This window comes from Phocoena phocoena, chromosome 13, assembly GCF_963924675.1.
Source record: "Phocoena phocoena chromosome 13, mPhoPho1.1, whole genome shotgun sequence".
NCBI lineage: Eukaryota > Metazoa > Chordata > Mammalia > Artiodactyla > Phocoenidae > Phocoena > Phocoena phocoena.
The window spans coordinates 64,568,350-64,591,835 of record NC_089231.1 but is presented as its reverse complement, the minus strand read 5'-3'; the positions used below and the strand labels follow the sequence as shown (position 1 = coordinate 64,591,835).

General features: G+C 49.1%; 1 protein-coding gene across 2 annotated transcripts in view; it reads left to right on the top strand.

Annotated features, from left to right (window-relative positions):
* The window catches only part of MAPK1 (mitogen-activated protein kinase 1), a 93,496-nt gene extending 75,939 nt beyond the window's left edge, over positions 1-17,557 (top strand). The window contains exons 6-9 of one of the 2 annotated variants that reach the window (XM_065890583.1): positions 187-318; positions 10,752-10,861; positions 12,658-12,783; positions 17,245-17,557. In XM_065890583.1, the coding sequence (XP_065746655.1) occupies positions 187-318; positions 10,752-10,861; positions 12,658-12,774 (359 nt within the window). In that variant the 3' untranslated portion in view covers positions 12,775-12,783; positions 17,245-17,557. Of the gene's footprint in view, positions 1-186; positions 319-10,751; positions 10,862-12,657; positions 12,784-17,244 lie in introns of those variants that run through there. The other variant, XM_065890584.1, reaches the window with a different exon arrangement.
* Positions 17,558-23,486: the final 5,929 nt, after the last annotated feature.

Sequence of the window (23,486 nt, the reverse complement as noted above, 5' to 3'; positions counted from 1 at the left end):
CAACCTGTGATGGACATGAGCTTTTTTAAAATCTTCCTTGATTTAAAACATTAAGGACTTTGTAAAAAGCATTGGGAGATAGTGAGAAGACATTGAATGTCAGTGCCCATTCTGCCCCACTGCTGATGGTATGCAGTTGGTTTACCTTGGTCTTGGTAATTAACAGCTGATTATTTTATCTGATAGGTATTCTTGGATCCCCATCCCAGGAAGACCTGAATTGTATAATAAATTTAAAAGCTAGGAACTATTTGCTTTCTCTTCCGCACAAAAATAAGGTGCCATGGAACAGGCTGTTCCCAAATGCTGACTCCAAAGGTAAATGTGATTTCATTGATTATTTTTCTTAGGCTTAGCTTTTGTTTCTTTGTCTTATTCATTAAAGCAGTAGGTCACTAGTCTGTGGCTGTTGGATAATGCCTTATTTGGTGCTCACTCTTCATTGCTTTCTTCCCTCTTATTTAGGAGCAGGAGCCATAGGGTAAGGGAGTCTGGAGGTGACTGTTTAGTTTTCCACGTTTTAGTTTCTTTGCTGCTTTTTAACTTGGATTAAGTTCAGTTTTTTTAAGGTCATCTTGTCATTTGATCATTTTGAAAGGTTTATCACAGAATAATTCACATAGAGTAAAATTCACCCTTTTTAGTTGTGCAAGTCTTTGAATTTTAACAAATGTAATGCAGTCCTGTAACTTCACCACAGTCAAGTTTTGGAGCATTCTCATTGTCCTGAAAGGTTGCCTTGTGCCCCTTCGTAGTCAGTTCCCTCGCCTAGTCCCTGGCAATCAACATCTGATCTGGTTCCTGTCCCTATGGCTTTACCTTTTCCAGAATGTCATAGAATTGCAATTATGTAATACGTAGCCTTTTATGTCTGGATTTTTCCACTCAGCAGAATGCATTTCAGATTTAGATTTATCTGTACTGGTGCCTATGGCAGTCTCCTCAACAAATGATGCTGGAACGATTAGACCTTTGTGTGCAAAAAATAAGTAACATGGACCTAAATAGAAGGAGTAAAGCTATTAAGCTTTGAGAAAAAACCAGGATAGAATCTTCATGGCCTTAGGTTGGGTGAAGATATCTTAGATATGTTCCAAGAGCATGTTCCATAACAGAGAAAGGTCATACATTGGATTTTAGTCTTTGATATCTTTTTTGTTTTGTTTTTTTTTTGTTTGTTTGTTTGTTTGTTTTGCGGTACGTGGGCCTCTCACTGCTGTGGCCTCTCCCGTTGGCGGAGCACAGGCTCTGGACGCGCAGGCCCAGTGGGCATGGCTCACGGGCCCAGCCGCTCTACGGCATGTGGGATCTTCCCGGACCGGGGCACGAACCCGTGTCCCCTGCATTGGCAGGCGGACTCTCAACCACTGTGCCACCAGGGAAGCCCCTTTTTTTTATTTTTATTTTTTTATTTTTTGCGGTATGCAGGCCTCTCACTGTTGTGGCCTCTCCCGTTGCGGAGCACAGGCCCAGCGGCCATGGCTCATGGGCCTAGCCGCTCTGCGGCATGTGGGATCTTCCCGGACCGGGGCACGAACCCGTGTCCCCTGCATCGGCAGGCGGACTCTCAACCACTGCGCCACCAGGGAAGCCCCAGTCTTTGATATCTTATAAGTTAATTTTGTTTAATGATTATATTATCCTTCATTCCTGCTTAACATGTACCTGTTAAATGTATTAGGCAGCTATTTTTTTTAACTTTATGCTGTCATGAAAGTGTGGTAGGCAGAATAATGACCCCATGCCCAAAGATGTCCGTGTCCTAATTCCCGGAAACTGAATCCATGTTAGGTTACATGACAGAGAGGAGTAAGATTACTCATCAGCTAACTTTAAGGTGGGGAGATTAGCATGGGTTGTCCAGATGAGCCTGGTGTCATCACAGGAGTCCTTAGAGTGGAAGGAAGAGGTCAGAGGAGGGAACCCAAGAACAGCTTGCTGACATGTTGGTGCAGTGATATTACAATATTTACATCCAGTCTGCTGTTGACTGAATTTTACCTTTTTCTAATATGTGTGTATGCATATGTATGTGTGTGTGTGTACATATATGTGTATTTTTTAACGTTAACAACGATTTACTTAGATGTTAAATTTGTTTTATGTGTTGACCTGAGCCAAGTTTCAGAAACACTTGGTTTAAAATTGAATTTCTTTTGGATATAAGAGGAACTGTCTTTTAAACTCTCTGATATAAAGGTAGTGTATGATTATGGTAGACAGTTTGGACGTATAGAAAAAATAAGTCAGAGAATAAGAAATAGTCTTAATTATCAGAATCCCAAAATAACCTTTAATGTTTGCTCTACCAAAGTGTGCACAGCTTCTACCTATTTAGTTATAGTTATATAATGTATTCTAGTTGCAGAATTTTCAAAATTAGAACTTCGCATGCCTTGCACGTGTTACTGATTAGATTGGCTTGTGTGCTGTATCGTCCATCCCAAGCATGTTACCTAGATCTGATTTCCTGAGTTGCCTTTTTTAAGAGGTGTGTACATAACAAAACTGTATAATTAAGACCTTACAAGAAACAGAACTCTTGGGCTTTTCTCCTGTTTGTTTCCTCATTCTTTTCTCTGGTTAGTCATAATTTGCATCAAATTATTTGAGGTTTTTTTTAGCTTATTTTCCTTAGGTTAAGGTCATGAACTTTGAGATTGGTTCGTTCAGGTAATAATTAACCCCACTAAAATCCAGTTAAATTTGAATTGTAGGTATTGGGTGAATATAATGAAAAAGCGGGGAAGAACTATACATAGAATCAAGTGGAAAGATGGAGTTTAGTGCTGAAATGGGCATAAAACATCATGTGTCCAGAGCACAGGCTTTACAGCCAGACCTTCTCTGGTTCAGTCCACAGCCCAGCCACTTACCAGCTGAGCATCCTTTGGACAAACTACTTAACCTCTCTGGGCCTCTGTTTTCCCATTTATAAAATATTAGTACCTGCATCACAGGGTTGTGTGAATGTCTATACTACTGGTTTTGGTAGGACTAGGTTCTGAGATCTCAAGACAGAGTTTTTCATTTATATATCTTGGGTCCTTTCTATGTCTCTGTAGTTATAAAGAATGGGTACATAACGTTCCCTTGTGGGTGGCCTGTAGTGTCTTTCACAACCTCATGTTGGACGTTGACATTCACATCAGTTATCTGTTGCTGTGCAACAAACCCCTCCACAACCCCGGGCCTTCAGATCACCCCATATGATGCTGCACACCTGAAACTTAGAAACAGTTCAGTCAAACCAAACCAAACCAAAACTAGATTAATGTGGCACCTTGTGAAATAAGATATAGAAGAGGATCTTACTAAAATTGACCCTTATTAACAAAAATTAAAAAAACCCGACCAACACATATTTGTTCCAAAGCCCACAGGGCTTGGTGGGGCTTGGTGCAGCTGGGCGGGTCTGCTCGGCTCGCCTCATGCTGCATGGCCTAAGGGTGCTTCAGAGCACCTAGCACCCCGTTGGCTCTCGTCCTGCAGTGGACCAGACTGGGTTTCTCATGCTGGCAACAGCATTCCAAAAGAACCAGAGCAGGAGATGCAAGGTCTCTCCTGGCCGGGTCTCAGAAATGGACATTTCTGCCACAGTCCGTTGGTCAGAGCACATCACAAGGTCAGGCCCGACTCAAGAGGGGGAGAAATGAATCCACCCCTTCATGGGAGGAGCTGCAAAGAAATGGGGGCCATATTTATATGCCACCAGGTTGCTTCTAGTTTCTTAGTACAGCATTGGTAAATGTATTCATTTAATAAATAGATGGGTGTCTTGTTCTAAGGCCCTGGACATAGAACAGCAATAAGACAGATTTAAGAACCTGCATGCAGGTAGCTAATAGTCTAGATTTGCATGAAGATAACAGGAAGAAATGAATGGAGGACCTCGGGGATCTCAAGAAATTAAAACTTTCAAGCTGAAACACTGGCACTTTTAAGTCTGGTTAATAGTATTGGGTTGGCCAAAATGTTTGTTCACATTTTTCCATAAGATCTTATGGGAAAACCCAAGTGAACTCAAATAGTTCACAGAAAAAGAAATGTAAATGTCTCTTAAATATAGGAAAAGGGACTCATTGTTATTTATTATATGAGATATGAACATTGAAAGGTCAGTAATTCCATTTTTTTTCCCACTCATCACAGTAGTAAGAATCACAGAGTTTGATAACCCACTGTGTGGTCAAGGCAGGGGATCTTCTCAGAGGCAGCTGGTGGAGTGTGAATCCGTGGAGTCTCTCTGAAAGGCAGCTTGGCAATTCTGTCACATGTCTTTTGTTCCAGCAATTCTGGGTATTGCACTTTTGGGTTTGCCAACCAAATGGGGGGGAAGTGACATTTTAATTTGTTTTTCTTTCATTAAGAGTGAGGTTGAATATTTTTTCACATGTTTGTTGGAAATTTCTGACTGCTGAGTCCCTTGAACCAGTAGTATTGTAGATTTTTCTTCAAAGGAATCTAGCTTAGGATTCTCTCCAAAATTACTCCTGTGAGGGGGAAGAAATGATTATTCTTCAGCAGATGGTACTGGGCTAGTTGAATAGCTGTTTGGAAGAAAACCAATTTAAATCACTATTCACACATCAAAGTGAATTCCAAAACAATTGATGATCAAATACTTTTTAAAAAATCATACTATTAAAAACTAGCGGTATTTAGAGCATTCAGTATTTTTCTGATCTCTGCGTGGGGGAAGAATATCTTCCTAAGCTTTAAAAACAAACCAAGGGGGCTTCCCTGGTGGCGCAGTGGTTGAGAGTCCGCCTGCCGATGCAGGGGACACGGGTTCGTGCCCCGGTCCGGGAAGATCCCACATGCCGCGAAGCGGCTGGGCCCGTGAGCCATGGCCGCTGAGCCTGAGCGTCTGGAGCCTGTGCTCCGCAACGGAAGAGGCCACAACAGTGAGAGGCCCGTTTACCGCAAAAAAAAAAAAAAAAAACAAACCAAGGTGGCGCAGTGGATAAGAATCTGCCTGCCAGGGCAGGGGACGCGGGTTCAATCCCTGGTCCGGGAAGATCCCACATGCCGCGGAACAATTAAGCCTGTGTGCTACAACTACTGAGGCTGCGCTCTAGAACCTGCATGCTGCAACTACTGAAGCCCACGCACCTAGAACCCGTGTTCCGCAACAAGAGAAGCCACCGCAAGGAGAAGCCTGCGCACCGCAATGAAGAGTAGCCCCACACTCGCCACAACTAGAGAAAGCCAGTGCACGGCAACAAAGACCCAATGCAGCCAAAAATAAATTAATTAAAAAAAAAAAAAGACAAACATAAATGAAAGGTAATAGATTTAAAAGTTTAAAATTTAAACTAGATTAGACTAGGTGTAGACAAATAGGTATAATTTGTTCTAGATTGAATAACATCTAAAGAATCCCTATCCTGTTTTGTTGATGGCCACACACGAGGTGGTTAGGTCCTGTGCTCTGCGATTGGCCTCCTGAGTGCAGACTTGTGACCTCACTTTTCCACATTTTCCTCATCTCAAAATTGGGGCAAGTTTTACCTACCTCATAGGATAATTGGGAAGGTTGAGAGCTAAGAATATTAGGCAGGGTTAAGAGCAGTAGTTCTTAATGTTAGACTTCTCGTTAATGTTATTAGTGTTTAAAGAGCAGAGAGAACTCTAAGACATCAGTGGATAAATACATGAGTAAAGGATAAGAACACACAACTTCCACGAAGAGGTGCTGAGCCGAGGGTCACTGTGGGAGGAGCCAGTCGGGAGTTAGCAGTTGTGAGTTTAGTCTGGGCCGTGTTAAATTGTTAGAAATGTCTTCCCTGGTGGCACAGTGGTTAAGAATCTGCCTGCCAATGCAGGAGACACGAGTTCGAGCCCTGCTTCAGGAAGATCCCACATGCCGCGGAGCAGCTAAGCCTGTGCGTCAAAACTACTGAGCCTATGCTCTAGAGCCTGCGAGCCACAACTACTGAAGCCCACAGGCCTAGAGCCTGTGCTCCGCAACAAGAGAAGCCACCACAGTGAGAAGCCCACACGGAACAATGAAGACCCAACGCAGCCAAGAATAAATAAATAAATTTTTAAAAAAATTGTTAGAAACAACCTCAGCGCTAACTGTTCATTGTTCATGGATCAGAGTCAACTGATACATCTACTCAAAGGAATATTATATCAAGTCCCTAAAAGTGATTTTTACAAAGTTTTTGTAGCATGGGAAAATACTAATGAGCAGTGTTGACTGAGGAAATAACACAGCCTTTGTTATGTATAATATGATCTCAACTGTGTGAAAGAAGATGCACAGGGAAATTCTACAAAACATGTCCAGAGATGAGCAGTGGTTCCCACTGAGCGATGGGGCTGTGGGCGTGGGGTGAGTCGTCACAGACTGGAGGGTCGGCTCTTTGAGGCCTTCTCCATCCACTTCATGAGAACCCACTGGGACTGGCCTTGGCCTGAAGAAGGACTTCACCGGCTCTCGGAACCGACAGGCCCAGCAGGGCTTTGATTCCAGGCGTAGCTTCTTTGACCACAATCTGGACTTCGTCGTTCAGCATTGCCTTCCTCTGTTCCATCTTTCTTGTTAACCAGCCTCTTTTCTCATGGTGACACGATGGCCACCAGCATCTCCAGGCTCACGCTGACCTGTTTCCTGATAGTTTTAGCCCAAGTGTAGGGCTGACACTCACTGCCTCTGTGTCCACACCCTTGACAGTCACTGTGGCCAAGAGAACCTGGTGAATGTGGCCGAGCTGGTGTCACCGCTCCCACGGGCAAGCCTGAGAGCTCCCCCATGGCAAGTGCAGCTCCGTGTGGTTAGAGGGCAGGTGCGCAAAGCCAGCAGACGGCTGTCAGCGCGTGAAGAAAGATGAGGAATTCTGTTCTCTCGGTCCCACTTCTGTTTTTTGGTTTTTGGTTTTGGGGGGGTTTTTTTGGCCATGCCATGCAGCATGCGGGATTTTAGTTCCCCGACCAGGGGTCAAACTGGTATCTCCTGCAGTGGAAGAGTGGAGTATTAACCACTGGACTGCCAGAGAATTCCCCTATTTTTTGAAATTTTAAAAAATGCCGTTCTTGTGAGAAGTCTGTGTCCATTTCTCAGATAACCTGGTATTTGAAAAGCCTCCAGACTTTATTACTGCTCCTGTAAATGCATATACATATATATGTTCTCAATGGGATAAGCTGTATTCTATTTCATTACCTACAGAGAGTCTCTGTATACAGAGAGTGAGAGTCCTGAGCTGACAATAGATTTAGGAGTTTTTTAACAGATGGCATCTGAAATCCTGGAAGAGGCTGAGGAGGTGAAGAGTGAGATGTGTAAGGAGCTGGACAAGAATCTTCCCTGGGCAGTGCGGGAGGGATGGGGATTCTCGCAACCTGTAGAGGAGATGGACACAGATAATGCCTTGTGAGAATGTGGCCGAGTTCAGCACCTCCACATGGCATAGAGGCCTCCAGTTCAGGTCATGGGTGACCACATAAGAGGAGTGGGAACATGGAGACAGAAAGGACTGGGCCAGGTGAGGGCAGCAGGGAGGATCGGCTTTGGGTGGGGAGAGGGTCTCCTCTTTGAACAGAAGGATGCATGTGGATCTGGTGGAGGAACGCCCAGGAAGGTCACCCCTGGGGATCTTGATTTTCTCAGAAAGTTGTGCTGAGCGGAATGAGGGCCAGTGGGCAGGAAGGGCATGATCCACCCATGTGAGTAGAGAAGGGCTGACCAGGGCTTTCCCCGAGCTCTTGGGGACCATGATAAGATTAAAGATCTTGAGTTTTTGTGGCTCAGCAGTTCTTGGTAGTGTGCTCCTTAGACCTCTAAGGTCCCCAAGATCCTTCCAGGGGGTTGGTGAGGTGAAAACTCCTTTCATGATGACACTGAGGCATCCTACACCCTGTCCCTTGTGCTGCCATCTGTGCTCAGTGCAGGGCGAGGCGGCAGTGCCAGCCTCCCAGCTAAAACCAGGGCAGCTGCGTGTGAGGTGCCTTTGGTGAAGCAGCACAGAGAAGTCGCTTTGTTGTGTCCTGTCCTTTGTGCCAGTCTTTTTAGTGCTCCATGTGACAGCGCGGGATAAGTGCACGCAGAACACATCTGCCACGTACTGAGTGCAGTGGTTTCCTCAAAGGATGGTGCTGTGTAGTTGTTTGAATTGTGAGTTGAATTCGCTGCTTTTTAATAATTGATCCTCAGTAGTTTTCAAGAGTAGGGCTCTGAGATCAGAAAGTTTGAGAAGCACTGTTGTGGTGGCACAGTCTGCACAGGTGGCCTTTTTCTCTGCCTCTGCTCAGAAATTCGAGCTGAGGATGGAAGTGACAGATGGCAACCTTAATCTGGGATCAGAGTGTTGCTGGGTAGGTGAGATGGCCCCAAAGCAGTGCTGCCAGCCGGGTGACCCACCCCAGGACCTGGAAGGAGAAGTGACTGATGAGCCGGAAGGGTGGGGTCATGTTGCTGCACACACCCCGGAGTTAGAGGGGAGGTGTGGGCTCATGGCCGCCACCAGGGAGAGTCAGGATTGTGGTCAGATGTCATCCTGGCCTTGAAGGGGCTTCAGTCTTTTAGGGCAAATAAAATCTGCATCCTATGCACAGCCAGCGTGATTCATACGTCGGAGTGGTGCCAGCGGGATGCTGAGCATGTGGGAGGAGGGAGGCCAGGCTCTCTGACTGTGGGAGCAGCACCTGCCAGCTGCTTCCCATCTCCCCCTCCTCCCCTCCTGTAGCTGCAAGCAGTGCAGAAATAGCGCTGCAGTCAAAAGAGGCTGGAGAGCCAGTCAGTTTTCAAGTAGCAAAAAAAAATTTTAAAAGCTCTTTTCTTTTGAAGTTGTTGCCTAGGATTGAACTTGAAGGAACTGAAAGGTCTGTTTTAGGAGTGTGTCAGCTGCAGAGCATCCAGTTGCCTTGGAATGCATCCCTCCTTAATATCAACAAGACTTGGAATTTAAAAATAATGCTGTTAGACTCTTGACTGTGGCTGGGCCCTTGACTTCTTCTGACATGGATGGAGGTTATCTGGTCTCAAGGCAGTCCTTGGGGAAATGTCTGTGAGCTCTAGGGGAGGGGAGGGGGGTAGGAGCGGGAAATGAGGTCGGTTTTAGTACCTGTGTTAGGTATGGTAGGGCTCTGAGGCCCAGCAGGTGTGTTCGCCCATCTACCAGTTTGAAAATGTACTATTTGTAGAAATTCATTATGTGGGCTTTAAAAAAAACGTACTGTTTTTCACACTTCACTTTATGGACATGAAAAAAGTCCTTTGTTGTGTGCAATTTCTTACCATGTCCATCGCACAGTGTACCACATCAATGATCTCCTGATTGAAGGTGAGTAGGGGTGGTGTGCAGGGATGTGCACATGGGGGCCCCAACCTTGGGCAGTGGGGCACCCCACCCACCCGCTCTCTCCTGGCGACTTCCTGGCCAGCCGCCAGCTGCTCTCCATCGGGGAGCACATTTCCTAGTGACTACAGTGATTTTCCATCACCGTTCTTTATCCTAGAGCTTAGAGTCGGGTGCTCATTTGCAGATGGATGAGGTTGATAACCTAATAAGAAGCTATCACCGTGAGTAACAAGGCTTCATTAAGTAGATGCCAGTGCTTTTGTTTTTGTTAGTGTCAATACATTTTCTAAAAATGTGTGTTCTTAATAATTACCTGGTAGTTTTTTTTTGCGGTACGCGGGCCTCTCACTGTTGCGGCTTCTCCCGTTGTGGAGCACAGGCTCTGGACGCGCAGGTTCAGCGGCCATGGCTCACGGGCCCAGCCGCTCCGCGGCATGTGGGATCTTCCCGGAGCAGGGCACGAACCCGTGTCCCCTGCATCGGCAGGCGGACTCTCAACCACTGCGCCACCACGGAAGCCCTACCTAGTAGTTTTTAGATTTATTTCTTGGAGCCCTTGGATTTCTCAGGGGTGTCTCAGGGCCGTGAGCACCACTGGTCTGAGCATTGTTAAATAAAAGGAGATAGTTTTAAAAGAAGCCCTCTTTGTTATCTCTTTACCAGAACAGTGATGTCTTTTCTAGCATGTATTCTCCCTCATTGAAACCTACTTCTGACACTAAATACAGGAAGTATTTTGTCACATGACCCTTAACCCTGGTCCCAGCCACTGTCAGCCGTGCCCCTTGGCTGTCCTCGCGGCCTGAGGTGGTGCCTAGATACTCTGCAGAGGCCCCAGGGCAGGCTGCTCATTGGCCACCGCCTCTGGCTTGTTTCTGTTGGCCCTGCACTTGCTGCCTTGCTGCATTGTCGACATGAAAGAGGTGGTCAGGGCTGAACTGCCGGCCAGGTCGAGAGAATACTTGTAGTTTGGGGCCTTGGAGAAAGACGCCAGGCTACAGAGCAGGCCAGGGGGCCTGTGCTTTACACACGCCTCTCAGCCAGTACCTGGAAGGAGGAGGCTGAAACCACATGGGAGGCAGTGACCATTGCAGAAGTGACTTTGGAGTTGACTTAAGAGCAGTACATACATAAAACCTCTGCTTTTGACCCTGTGAGCAGAGCCGTGATTTAGGACAAGGCCAGGTTTTGGGGGCAGACTTGGGCTTGAATCCTGGCCACTATGTGGAGCCTTTGCTGAGCATATCACCTTCCTGAGTCTGGGTCTCTACTAACAGGTGCTCAGACTCAAGCTCAGAGATGGAACAGGCACCCCTGGGTGGTGGGGGCTCCTTTAGCTCGGTTGTCTTGTGGGTCAGTGGACTTAAACAGGAAGACGAGAGAGTATTTCATTGACTGTTTCTTTGGCTTCTCACCTCTTCAAAACCTTTCTCTTTGTAGCTCTGGATTTACTGGACAAGATGTTGACGTTCAACCCTCATAAGAGGATTGAGGTGGAACAGGCTCTGGCCCACCCGTACCTGGAGCAGTACTACGACCCAAGTGACGAGGTGAGAGCCTGCACCCGCCCGCCTGAGTGGCCCTGCCATCATGTGCCTGAGACTAGTGCTGTCCCCACAGCCTGAAACCCCTTCCTCTAGGTCCCCTGCAATGGGTGGGGCCGGGGAAATGGAAGGGGAGGGGAGCACAGGCAGGGAAGGGATCCCAGGACTGGTCATGGCCTGTGGCAGGAAGAGACATGGAACTGCAGGGCCCACCCTGAGGGTGGAGAGGAGGAGGGGACAGGTCAGCCAAGACAGTCCCACCAGAGCTTGGTGGCTTCGTCTGTGCCTCCCTAGAGACACGAGAGCCTGTCGTGATGAGGAATGCTGGTCGCAGAGGTGCGTGTGCGAGTCTCCAGTGCACACTGGGCATCCAGGTGAAGGTGCTGCACGTCGGGCATCTTCTGTCCAAAAGTCCCCATTCCTTGGCTCTTTGGTTCCTCTGGGGACTCACTTTTAACTTTGTTCTCTGGAGGATAATGAAGGAAAGTGCAGTAGGAACCAGAAATGTGGATCTTTCTAGTTGAGGTTCAAATACATAGACAGTAAGCCTTCACACTCCTGTTTTTTAAGAAGGGAGAACCAAGAGGAATGTGTTAAAGGGGAAATGGAAGAGGAAAGGAAGAACTAACTACAAAAGTGAAAAGCAGTTACATGAAAAAGAGAAAGAGGAAATCAAACATATATCAGTCAGCTTCCCCTTCCACAGCCTTTCCCAGAAACAGTTGACGCAACCTCCGTGGTACATAACAGAGGAGCAGCTGAAAACATGGGACCTGGGGCTCTTACTGCCCTGTGAGCTGGTGGTTTCCTAAGCCCCACGTCCTACTTTCAGGCTGGGGTGGTACCCCACACCCAAAGGGGGCCAGGCGGATTAGAAGGGTGGCATGTGTAGGGTCCTGTACGTCGAGCCCTCCTTCAGGGAGGGGAGCTGCTTGTTTTTCTCTTTTCCCCCTTTCAAGAGGCCAGGGCCTAGCGCAGAGTTCGGGGTGCACGTTTCCTCCCCCTTAATACATGGTGTGAGGGTGACATGGATAAGGTCTGGGGTGCCTGGTAACAGCTGTATCATCATCAGGTTCTGTAACATTGCATTCTTTTGGAGGGGGGTGCTTACAAATCAAAACATTAACTGACTAGTTACATCTTTTGTCATTGAGTATGCATGGAGGTTTTTTGATATGAATAGACAGTATTAGATTTCTGGTTATTTATAGAGAAAGTATACTAAAGAAAAGCAAAAACTTGCAGAAAAATACAAGAAAGATCACTTTGTAGTCTTGTTATGCGGTTATCATTATTAAAATTTTGGAGTGTTTCCTTCTCGGTCTTATATTTCTATATCTAAATTTTAAAAATAGAGTTCATTCTGTTTAACACAAATATGGGCATTTGCCATGATTTTCACCTTCCTTGCGGCTTCACTCTTTAATGGCTCCATATTACTTCTTCATATAACGATACCGTAATGTATGTAATCAAATGCATCTGTTCAAGTATTGAGGGTCTTGATTGTGTACACATACTACCACCAGCAGCAGCCCTCCCATCACAGCAGATTCCTGTGGCTGCCATGTGCATGCAGTGCCTGAAGACATTGGAGAATCATGTGGGGACGCTCCCTCTCACTGGTTCAGGGCTCTCGGGGGGTGCACTTCCGTGACTGGGGTGCAGCACAGGGCTGCTCACCCCAGGTGCCAGTCCTGCCATCTCAGTTCCAAAGCCTGAGCTATGGTCTTTCTGTGGAGCAGTGAATGACTGCCTCAGCCACAACCACTTTTGTCTAAACGTTCTGTTTTCTTTTCAAGCCCATCGCCGAAGCACCATTCAAGTTTGACATGGAATTGGATGACTTGCCCAAGGAAAAGCTCAAAGAACTCATTTTTGAAGAGACCGCTAGATTCCAGCCAGGATACAGATCTTAAATTTCTCAGGTACCTGGAGCTTTAACCATATAGTAAATCCTAGCAGAGGAGACAGGTAAAAAGTGTTCAAAAAGAGGAAACACAGATCTCAATTTTCGAGAATATACGGAACGGGAGAGAGAGTGGGGCTTGTTGTGTTAGAACTCTTGTAGAAATGAGCAGTGAGATAAAGAATTATGACCAAGGATTGAGGCATCTGCTGGGGAAATGCTTTGGACAGACCAGCCCGGGACAGCTGGATGGCCTGGCAGTGGGGTCTGCAGACAGGTGACCGAGGGGGCTCCAGGCAGCGTTTCGAAGTGGGGGATTCTGCAGCGGTGGGCATTGGGGATTCTCAGCTGGATCTTAAGTCCATTCTCTCCTGCCTGGGCCTTTTTATTTATTTTCACATACTGGGGTCAGGCTGAGGGTTGGTCTGAGGTTGCCTGTGTTGGGCAGCATCCAGGCTTGAGATCAGAAGCTGCTTGAGGTATTTCACACAGAGGGTGTGTGATCACTCAGGAGGCTGTGGAAGGGCTGGAGAACAAGAGCAGGGCGGTGGGGCTTCCTGCAGACGGGGGTCTGCAGGGGCTGAGGGGAAGCGATGTGAGCCAGAATCTGTCTGGTCAGCAGGCCCGGAGGGTGCCGGGCCCCTGCCAGAACTGCAGCTGTTGGAGCATCACCATTGCTGAGGAGCGTCAGGAGCCCGACTGCCACTGACCCAGGGACCTCAGGGGCCTGAGTCACCACCACCCTCCAGTACCTCTGAAACCCAGGACCACCCCTCCCGAAGAGCCATGTGTCACTAGGCAGAAGAAGGAAGGCTTTTCCTCTCAGTGCCTGCCACTGGCAGTCCCACCAGAAGCAGCTGCCAAGGACAGGCAGCGGTGCTAAGGCAGGGTCCCAGCCCCAGAGCTCAGATCAGGGGATAGGGAAGGGCAGAAGGGGGGCTACAAGCAGATGCGATCAGCTCACCTACTCACAGAGCCACCAGGGCTGGACCAGGGCAGAGGAGAGGGTGGGAGAGGAGCTTCCAGACCTGGGGCTCAGACTGGGGTGTGGTCAGGAGAAGCAGTGACTGCAGGGGAGTGAGGGGAGCAGAGCCTGAAAGACCCCGATTCCCTAACCAAGCAAGGGAGGGGGACTGGCAGGCCCTTGCTGGGACACACTGGAGGCCAGACCCCAAGCCCGAGCACATGTGCCCCCAGCAGCCAACCTTCAGGAAGTGTCTGAGCAGGAAGGGGAGATGCCGCAGGGGACAGGGAGGCCAGTCCAGTGGGGTTGGAAGCGTTCATCCGTCCACACCTCACATCGGGACAATCTCTTGAAGAATTTGTTGCACACAAGGCACTGTGCGGTCATTCACCAGCAGAAGGAAAGCGGCCCCTGGGACCCAGCCGTTTTCACCCCTTCCTGGCCTCTCTGCCTGCATTCACGGTGGGGGGATTGTCTCTGCCAGGGGCCTGCCCTTCCGTCCCCGTGTCCGTGCCAGGTCAGCCTTGGCTGCCTTGGGTGAATAAGCTTTTGGCTGGCTCTTTACAAATTAGGCCACTGACCCCTGGCCTGGAAGGTTGAGCTGAGCAACTTTCTGCACGGTCCCTTCCATGGGTTGCTTTCCTGTGTGTTCATGGCCCCTGATTTCCCTGCCTTCTGGTTTCAGGGCATACATGCTGTGTGCTCACCCCAGTGAGCAGAACAGACAGGACTGAACGTGGCCCCCGAGGAGCACGTGGCCTGAGAGGGGAGAAAGACACAGACCGTCATGCACATCTTTGGTGTAGAACATCTGGGGGTGATGGAGCTATCAGTTTGTCATTGTTCATTTAATCCCTGTCACGTACTTCTTAGTGCTGGGTAGGAGGGAATGGATGGGTAAGACCCAGGCTTTGCTTTCTAGCAGCCTCATGGCAGGACCCGGGGAGTCAGGCCCAGCATTGTGGTGCTGCACCAGGGGAGGGTTCGGCCCCAAAGATGCAGAGCGCCGGGAGGGGGCGCCCTGCTGGTGGGGAGGGGCCCGCCTCTCCTCACAGGTGGTCTTAGGTCCTGAAGTGTCAGGGCATCTGACACTGGGCAGTCTGGGTGGTGGGACCTCAGCAGGGACTTGTGGGGTGGCTGGTCAGGCAGCAGGCAGGGGAGCGTGACAGTGACCAGGGTCCTGGGCCGCAGGACAAGGCTGCTGACTGGATGCCTACTGGAGGCCATTAGCACACGGGGACCAGGCCCACCCGGGGCCCACCCCAGCTCTGAGTATCCAGGGTTGGGGCCTGTCACCAGTGGAGGCAGTGGCAGGGGGGTTGCTCTGTGTTTAGTTCACTTCCTCCAGGCACACAGAAGGCACAGAATGTGCTTGTAGCCTGATTTTTTTCCCAAACGTTTTTTAAATGACAATTTTTACCTATTGTGAGAAGTTGCGGGTTTTACAGTAGACACCCATATTCCCACCACCCCGATCCTATGATTAACGTTTTATTATACTTTCTTTGCCTTCTCACGTATCTGTCCATGCATTCCTCCATCTGCCCATCATTCCATCTTGTTTTTTTCTGTGCATTTCAAAGGAAATTTCCAACATCTAGACTGACTTATAATTTAGTCATCTAGGATAGAAGAGTGAGTGCAGAGGAGGGTGGGTTGGGGGCGTTGTTAAGCTCTGGGCCAGGTTCTTTCACAGACATTGCCTTTTGATGATCACAGCAGCGTTTTCTGAAGTCAGCACACAGCCCAGGTCTACGATTGACGAAACTGAAGGAGTGTGTTTAAGCATTTTGCTCAAGATTATACATCGGTGGCAAAAGTAGGCAGAGAGTCCAGGTCCTTTAGACTCAGAAATCTTTTTTCACCTAGATTTGCTCCCCAGGGAGGTGGAGGGACCGTGGGTGTGAGTTCCCAGTCTGCAGCGAGGGCAGAACTGCACAGAGAAGAGCCTGGAGGTGTTGGTGCTCTGACACACGGGGCCGCCGGGGAAACGTGCTCATACAGCTGTGGGGGCTTTGCTGGAGGGGACAGCAGGGACCGCTCCAGAGGAGACCCTAGGTGTCCCCTGCTCGCTGATGTTCTTAGTGGCGGCTCTGAGTGATTGTAAAGGGTCAAAGTATGTTCATTATATTTTGTTTAAGGGGCTCTATTTTAGAAATGTTTTCACTGGAAAGGTAAAAAGGTATAAGTGGTTAATACATTGTTACAAGTCTCCGATTCCTCCCGCCTTGGGTCTCAGCCTCATCCTTACAGACCATCTCCTTACCTGCTTCCCTGAGAAGCTGGGGAAGAGGAGGTGGTGCCTGCCTTTCTTCCTCCTTCTCCAGCCTGTCGCTGGACCTTCTCGGGGGGTGGTGGGGACTGATTACTAGGGCCATTAATCTTGTTTCCCTTTGGTTCCATTAAAGATAAAAGCATTTAGGGCAGTTTTAGTTTTCTGCCAGCTGCTAGGTGTGGCTGCAGTTCATGGTGGCACGCCTCTAGGAGGAGGTCACGTCTTGTCCCCGAGCTCGTCCCGAGCAGCAGACAAGGACTATCCACCTGGCAGTGCCTGTGAGCCAGGTGACACCTGCTGGTGGGCGTTTAACAGGCCACGTCTCCAGGGGAAGGAAGGTCTGCTTTGCTCGCATCCTGACACACTCGATTACCCTCACGCTGTCTCCACGCGGCTTCGTCGTGAGACAGAGAACGTGCGCTTCTCCTCCCCAGGATGGTCCTCGGGGTGGAGGGAATTCCCACGTCCACCCACGCCCCACCCCCAGCTGTCTGTGCTCACAGCCGAGAACTGCTAGTCTGGAAACAGGTGGAGTAGATTTAACCCAGAATATAATTTCCTCAAGTAAAATAGAGATGTTAGGGGAGTGATGGGGGACCTCAGGGGCCTCCTGAGGGATTCTCGGACATCTGCAGGGCCAGGGGGGCCTGGCAGGACAGCAGCCATTGGGTCCCCTCCTGCATTACCGGGGTCCAGGTCCGCCAGCTTCACGCTTCCTACCAGCGCTTGGTTGTGCTTGTTGTGCTTAGTCACAGAAAACTTGAGCATTAAAAAAAAAAACACTTTCTGCCTCCTGTGTGGTTGATTCTGACCTACCTGCTCATCCAGAGAGAGAGATGTGCTGAGAATAGGAGGCAGAAGCGTTTTCCACTTCACACATGTGTTTACAAAGATTCTCAGACTCTGGTTTGGACCGTTGGTTAATAAATGGCATCTAAACGGGGAATACTGACGCTGGCCTGCCTGTGAGCAAGCGTGCGTGTCTCCCCCTGAGTATTCTGGAAACATCCTCTGTGAAACATCTGAGAGAAAAGGTGCCCGGGGATGGGGGTGTGGAGGCAATCCCACCCTTGAGGAGCCTCGGGTGTGACTCGTGCCACGTGGTTCTGAGGGAGATGACCTTTTCCGCAGGAGTGTTTTTCCTTTGCTTTTTCACTCTTCCGTTTTCCTAGCACTGCTGCTGCTGCTTTTCCCACGTGGTTCACCCTTAGCTCACAGTCGGTCTGTCTGTTTCCCAACAGGACACGGGCTCCGAGGACGGGCCACGCGCAGGCATCGCTGTTCTTCCTCCCAGCTCCTGACCCCGGGCCCGTCTCCAGCCTGTCTCGGCGTGTCCACCTGACTCCTTTGAGCCATTCGGAGGGGCAGTTTCTGGTAGTTGTGGCTTTTATGCTTTCAAAGAATTCCTTCAGTCCAGAGAACTGTTCTTGGCACCCCTGTGTGTGTCGCCCTCCGGTGACCTGTGGCAGTACGTACTTCAGGGCACCTACTGCTCACCTTGCTTTAGTCACTAATCGCTTTCTGGTTTGAAAGATGCAGTGGTTCCACCCTCCCTAGTCCTCCCTCCTGATGCCCTGCTGACCCCGCCCTCACCGTCGGTCACTGCGTCTCACCTTCCGGGAGGGCGGCCGCTCCTCGGGCACTTTAAGGCAGTGACGGTCCCTCTTTGCACTCCTCTCCCACCCTGCCGGGGCCCCTGCAGCTCGTGCTCCCGCCCCTGGACCCTGTGGGTGCTGTCAGCACCTCTCCTTGTGTCATGTTAATCTCTAGCAGATGTAAGGTATATGTACTGCTTGCCCAACTTCTAGAAAATTCAGTCCTTTTTCTAAAAAAAAGGAAGAAATCCTGCATCGGGCAGTTCCACCTGTACCATTTACAGGGGCACAACACTTGCCAAAATGTGTTATATACAGTTCTGGGTGTTTGCAAGACTTATGCAAAAAGACGTAAAGTGGCGGCTTCTCTCAGGATTTGGTGAGAGGTGCGCGAGGTCATGCAGGCTGCCCAGGTGGTGTGGGGCTGAGCTCCACGCCCAGTGGGCACAGGTGCCACGGGCACTGTAGCCACGCTCGATGCCTGAGGGTCTAGCGGAGAGGAACACTGCGTCTTTCAATGAGAAAGTGTACACTTCCTTTTCCTCCTACAGCATGTCAGCATCTCAAGTTCATTTTCAACCTACAATATAACAGTTTGTAATAAAGCCTCCGTGAGCTCACGACTGGAGCACTGTTCTTTCGTCAAGTGCTCGCTCACGTCTCTGATGTCACCGAGCTCAGGCCGTCAGGAGCAGCTAGAACTAGGTCCTGCGTGCGAGGAGCCTTAGCCCCTGCCCTCCTGAGCCCTCTAGTGTTTGTTCCCGCCGCCGCACCCTGTGGTGTGGACTCGGTGTTCTGTCCCCGTGCGGTGCCTCCTCTTGACTCCCCCACTGCTCTCTGTGGTGAGAAATCTGCCTTGTTCAGTAATTACTGTACCCTCGCATGACTGTTAGAGCTTTCTGTGCGGAGATGACTGTCCAAGTGCCACATGCCTATGATTGAAACAAAAAATCTATTGTTACCTCTGAGTTGTGTTCCACGGAAAATGCTATCCAGCAGATCACTTAGGAAAAATAATTCTATTTTTAGCTTTTCATTTCTCAGCTGTCCTTTTTTTCTTGTTTGATTTTTGACAGCAATGGAGAATGGGTTATATAAAGACTGCCTGCTAATATGAACAGCAATGCACTTGTAATTCATGGAAATAAATGTACATCTTCTATCTTCATATTCATGTTAAGATTCGGTGTTGATTTCCTCTGGATTAGCGGGTCCAAATGGACAGTCAGGCTCAGTCTGTGCTTTAGAACAGAAAGGCTTGCAGGCCTCCCCTTCCCACCAGGCACTGCCCGAACACTTTGCTTTACGTCAGGTGATTTAGAAAGCATTTCTGGAGGGTTCTTTTTTCCTTCCACACAGCAGAGAATCAATTCTGACATGTTCGTTTCTTCAGATCATAGGTCTACAGTGTTCTGTCAGGCTCTGATGAAGCAGCCCAAATGTCTCAGGTTGGATTCTCTGATTCTTTCTAAAGAGGGCCGGCCTGTGTCCCAGTTGAGTGCTGGAAAGGGCTCCACCCCCCACCCCCCAGCCCAGCGTGCTGGTGCTCACCCCTCACGGGCCAGAGCAGGTGGCTGACTCATCCTCAGAAATCAAAACTACGTCTAGGTTTTTGCCCTGAGATACGTGATTTTCACCTCCATGCACAGAGCTGCCTTGTGAAGGTCCACACAGCATTGAAAAGATACAGAGATTGGACTGTTCCTTGATACATTTTTAAAGGAGCATTGATAGTTTTATTGCTCTTGTTTCTTTGTATTTTTTAAATGGAATGTTAGCAGTATTATGAGGTTAACCTGCAGTCCTCTAACTAGAAAGAAAGCCATAGCCTTGGTTACTAATCCCTGGGGACTCTAGGCTCTTTTTCCCTCCCCCTCACTGGTACCATGGAGTCAGATGGGCATGAAACCACTAACTGCATCCTAGAGTCCCTGTAGCCACAGGTTGTGTGCTTTTTACTAATCATGCTAAACTTGGTTTAACAGGTCAGGAATTGTCTTAACCAAGGTACCTGTGAAAAGTACTAGCTGTTAGGTGTGAAAGACTCATCATTTGGATATTTCATCTCTAAAAATGTACAGGTTAGGTCATCTAAATTCATGCTGGTGATCCCGAATGCCTCCATTACTGCTCCACGCAGATAAGTTTCAGACTGATGGCTTTTTTGGTGTCTAAAATGTAAGCAAAAAATTCCTGTCGAAACATTCCAGTCCTTTCACTTAGTATGAAACAAAATACCTAGCAAGCCAGCAGGATGGACTTGAGAGAACTCAGGACGACTGTGCAGACACAGCCTTCAAAGCTGGTAGAGACACGCAGCCCGTGGACACGAGGGTAGAAGATCACTGCGTTGGTGTGCGGTGTGTTCACGTGACTCCTGCTACTGCGTGCACAGCGACAGGTGGGGCGGGGCCACAGTAGTCAGTGGCGGTCCCTGAGGCAGACAGGTGTACTGCCTACGACAAGCCGAGTACCAGCCATGCGCAGACCATTCAGAGGAGACTGACCTTTATTTGCTTACGTGTTAATACAGATTTTAAATTGGTAATTTTTCTATAGTATGGTAATAGTATGTTAATACACATACATATGCACACATGCTTTGGGTCCTTCCATAATACTTTTATATTTGTAAATCAATGTTTTGGAGCAATCCCAAGTTTAAGGGAAATATTTTTGTAAATGTAGTGGTTTTGAAAATCTGAGCAGTCCTTTTGCTTATGTTTTAAAGCATTTGTGCTTTAAAATTGTCGTGCTGGTGTTTGAAATATCCTCCTAGTACAGATGAGAGGCGTGTCCCAGCAGAGGAAGCGCCGTCTCCCTCACTGCAGCCAGCTTGGCATCGTGGGTCAGAGACGGGAAATCCAGAGGGATGCTGTAGGCTTGCACCAGCTTCCCTGAAGCTCGTGGCCTTTTCTGTGCTGTTTATCCGTGTAGAGCACTCAAGATCTGAAACTGCTTTGTTATCTGCTTTGTACTGTTGGTGCCTTCTTGGTATTGTACCCCAAAACTCTGCATAGATTATTTAGTATAATGGTAAGTTAAAAACAAATGTTAAAGGAAGATTTTATTAAGAATCTGAATGTTTATTCATTATATTGTTACAACTTAACATTTATTTGTGGTATTTGTGATTTGGTTAATCTGTATAAAAATTGTAAGTAGAAAGGTTTATATTTCATCTTAATTCTTTTGATGTTGTAAACGTACTTTTTAAAAGATGGATTATTTGACTGTTTATGGCACCTAACTTGTAAAAAAACAAAAACTACAAAAAAATTAGAATCATTAAATTGTGTCCGTGTTACCAAAATAACATAGTACTGTGCATGTCTAGTTTAACTGGAATTTCATACATGAAGATATGGAGTCACCTGGTCCTTTATTACATTTCCCAAGCAAGTGCATCTTCTGGTTTGACTTTGCTCGTAGTACGTGGCAGTAGTACTGTCAGCTGGTGCTCTGGAGGCACTGGAATCCTAGTCTGTCCAGAGTGGTCTTCAGACCTTTGGCCGTAGGGGGAGAAGGCGTTGCCACACGCGTCTCCTCTCATCTCCCTGAACTTCAGCGACCCCGCTGCTGGGCAGGTGTCACTGGCCGCCTCTTTTCAGACCAAGAAATCATGACCACGGGAGGGACTGTTGGACATTTGGTTCCTGTCACCGTTGGGCATCGTGCAGTGGCTTATTTACGAGAAAAGATACCAGCAGTGTCCACAGTGAGACAGCAGGAGCTCGGCTCTGGGCCTCGGACCCACAGCTGCACCGTGGAGCCAGCACACTCGCCTTGAGCACGGTGAAGGTTATATACAGATACTTCAAGTGCCTAGCGTAGTACCTCCAAGCAAGCGGTAAATCTTCCTAAATGTTTTTTTATTTCTTTAAGTTTTGTTGTGAGGCAGCATGACAGTGTCTGCTAAGCAAACTATTTCCTGTTCATCTGAGAGGAAAACTGCCCCAAACGTTCTTCAGGCAAATGAGCGGATCCCACCTGAACTGGGAGTTTCTGAGGGGTGTTTGAAGCACTGGTATTGCATTTGCTTTCCCTGGAGAGGTGAACACGCTTTGCTGTTGTCCCAATCCTTTAGACGATTCAAATGATCCTCCAGTTAGTGGACACAGGAGTCTGATAACCCTATGTTTCCCATTTTAATCGTGAGCCCCGGCCTTAGCAGCAGTGCAGCCATTCTGGTTGGCACTGTAGATGGCATCTCGGCTGGCCCAGTTCACTGTGTTCAGTCAGAACCAGAGTGTCCAGGGCTGACCGTGACTGCAGAGCAGGTGGAGATGGGAGGGAGGGGGAGAGGAGCCGGGGTGTCTGCAGAGGAGTAGCCGAGGGAGGCCTGGTGTCATGGGGGCTTGGCCACCTGCGGGGCTGAGGCTGGGGGGGCGGGTCCAGGCAGACCCAGGCCATGGGGGCGCTTTCTTTGAGTCCAGCGCCAAGGATGGCTGAGGACAAAGCTCATCTTCTAGAAGGGGTGGCAGTGCTCACGACATGTCTGTCCAGGTGAAATGGGAACGGTGTTGTGAGGAGGAGGAGATCCGAGGAGGCCTGCAGTGGAGCTGACCTGAGGGACCACGTCATCAGCAGTGACCCACAGCTGGACGATACGGGGCCTGGGAGAGACGGCTCAGTGACAGCCACGGCCACCAAGGCTGCACAGGCACCTGCCACTGCTGAGCATGCGTGGCGGGAGGTACAGGAAGGTAGGAGGGGATCTGGTGGTGTCATACCCGGGTCCTGTGCAACTGAGGCTCCTGGGGCTCGCCAGGTCACCCTCGGGGGGTGACAACAGTGAGGGGAGGGGAGAGACCCATCACCTTGAGCTGTGACCACCCCTGGAAGACTCCGGTCACACTGACCTCCTGCTGGCCTCAAGTCTGATCTGCTCGCAGTGGACTGGGTGCCAGGCCCTGCCTGCCGGGAAATCCGTGAAGTTGCCGGCCTGTGAGGGAAGGGGGACCTCTCAGCCAGAAGAGGCCCAGAGGACCAGAGTCTACCAGCTGTGCGATAATGACCATGTCTGCGCAGGTCCACAAAGATGTGTGGATTTAAAATCTGAATGATGACAACAGGAATGTGAAAACGAGTCGTTTTTATCAGAAAGCAAAGTTTTGTCTTTTTCTGAGCAGATCAGGGAGACCCTGCGGGTCATCCTCACTCCCTTCATGAGGGCCTTGAAAGCCACCCCAGTGCTGTGGACACAGAAAATAGGCAAGAGCCTCCTCATTTCAAAATTAAGGCATCTTTAATCACTAATGTCTGGACAAGTTATTTCCTGTTTTCTCCTTCCCCTTCATCCTGTTTCCTAAATAATTTCTTTCTAAAATTGGGAGTCTAAGGAATTCTATATATAACAATGTGCATTCACATGTTGGGTGTCGACATGGCTTTCCCCCAGACCAACCAGAAGCAGGTACTGGGGTCCTGACTCAGCCTGTGCTGGGCTGGGTCCGAGGATGGCCTCCAGCTCTTTTCTGCTGTGGCTGCAGGCTTGGGAAAGAGGTGTTGGGGGGTGAAGGTATTAGGTAAGGGGAGCACCGAATTGGGTGGGAGTTGGAGAGGATTACGCTTGAAATTCTTGGCCAGAGGGGCAGGGGAGTCACCGCCCCCTTTTCAGTAAGACCAGAAGGTAACAAGTCTGGTATCAGCTGTGGAAATAGTGGGAGGACCAGAAAGGGTGCAGCGGGGCTGGGGGGTGGGGCTGGGGCCTGGGGCACCGGGGCCAAAGCTTTCAGGTCCGAGCGCTAGCGGGTGGTTGGGGGGTCTGTGCAGCCTGGCGGTGTGGGCACACAAGCCAGCTGTCCGTCCCCAGTGGGTCACCAGGCTGACCCTAAGGCCAGAATTGGGCAGGAACCAGTGGCCACATCGCCACTCCCAGAAATCTA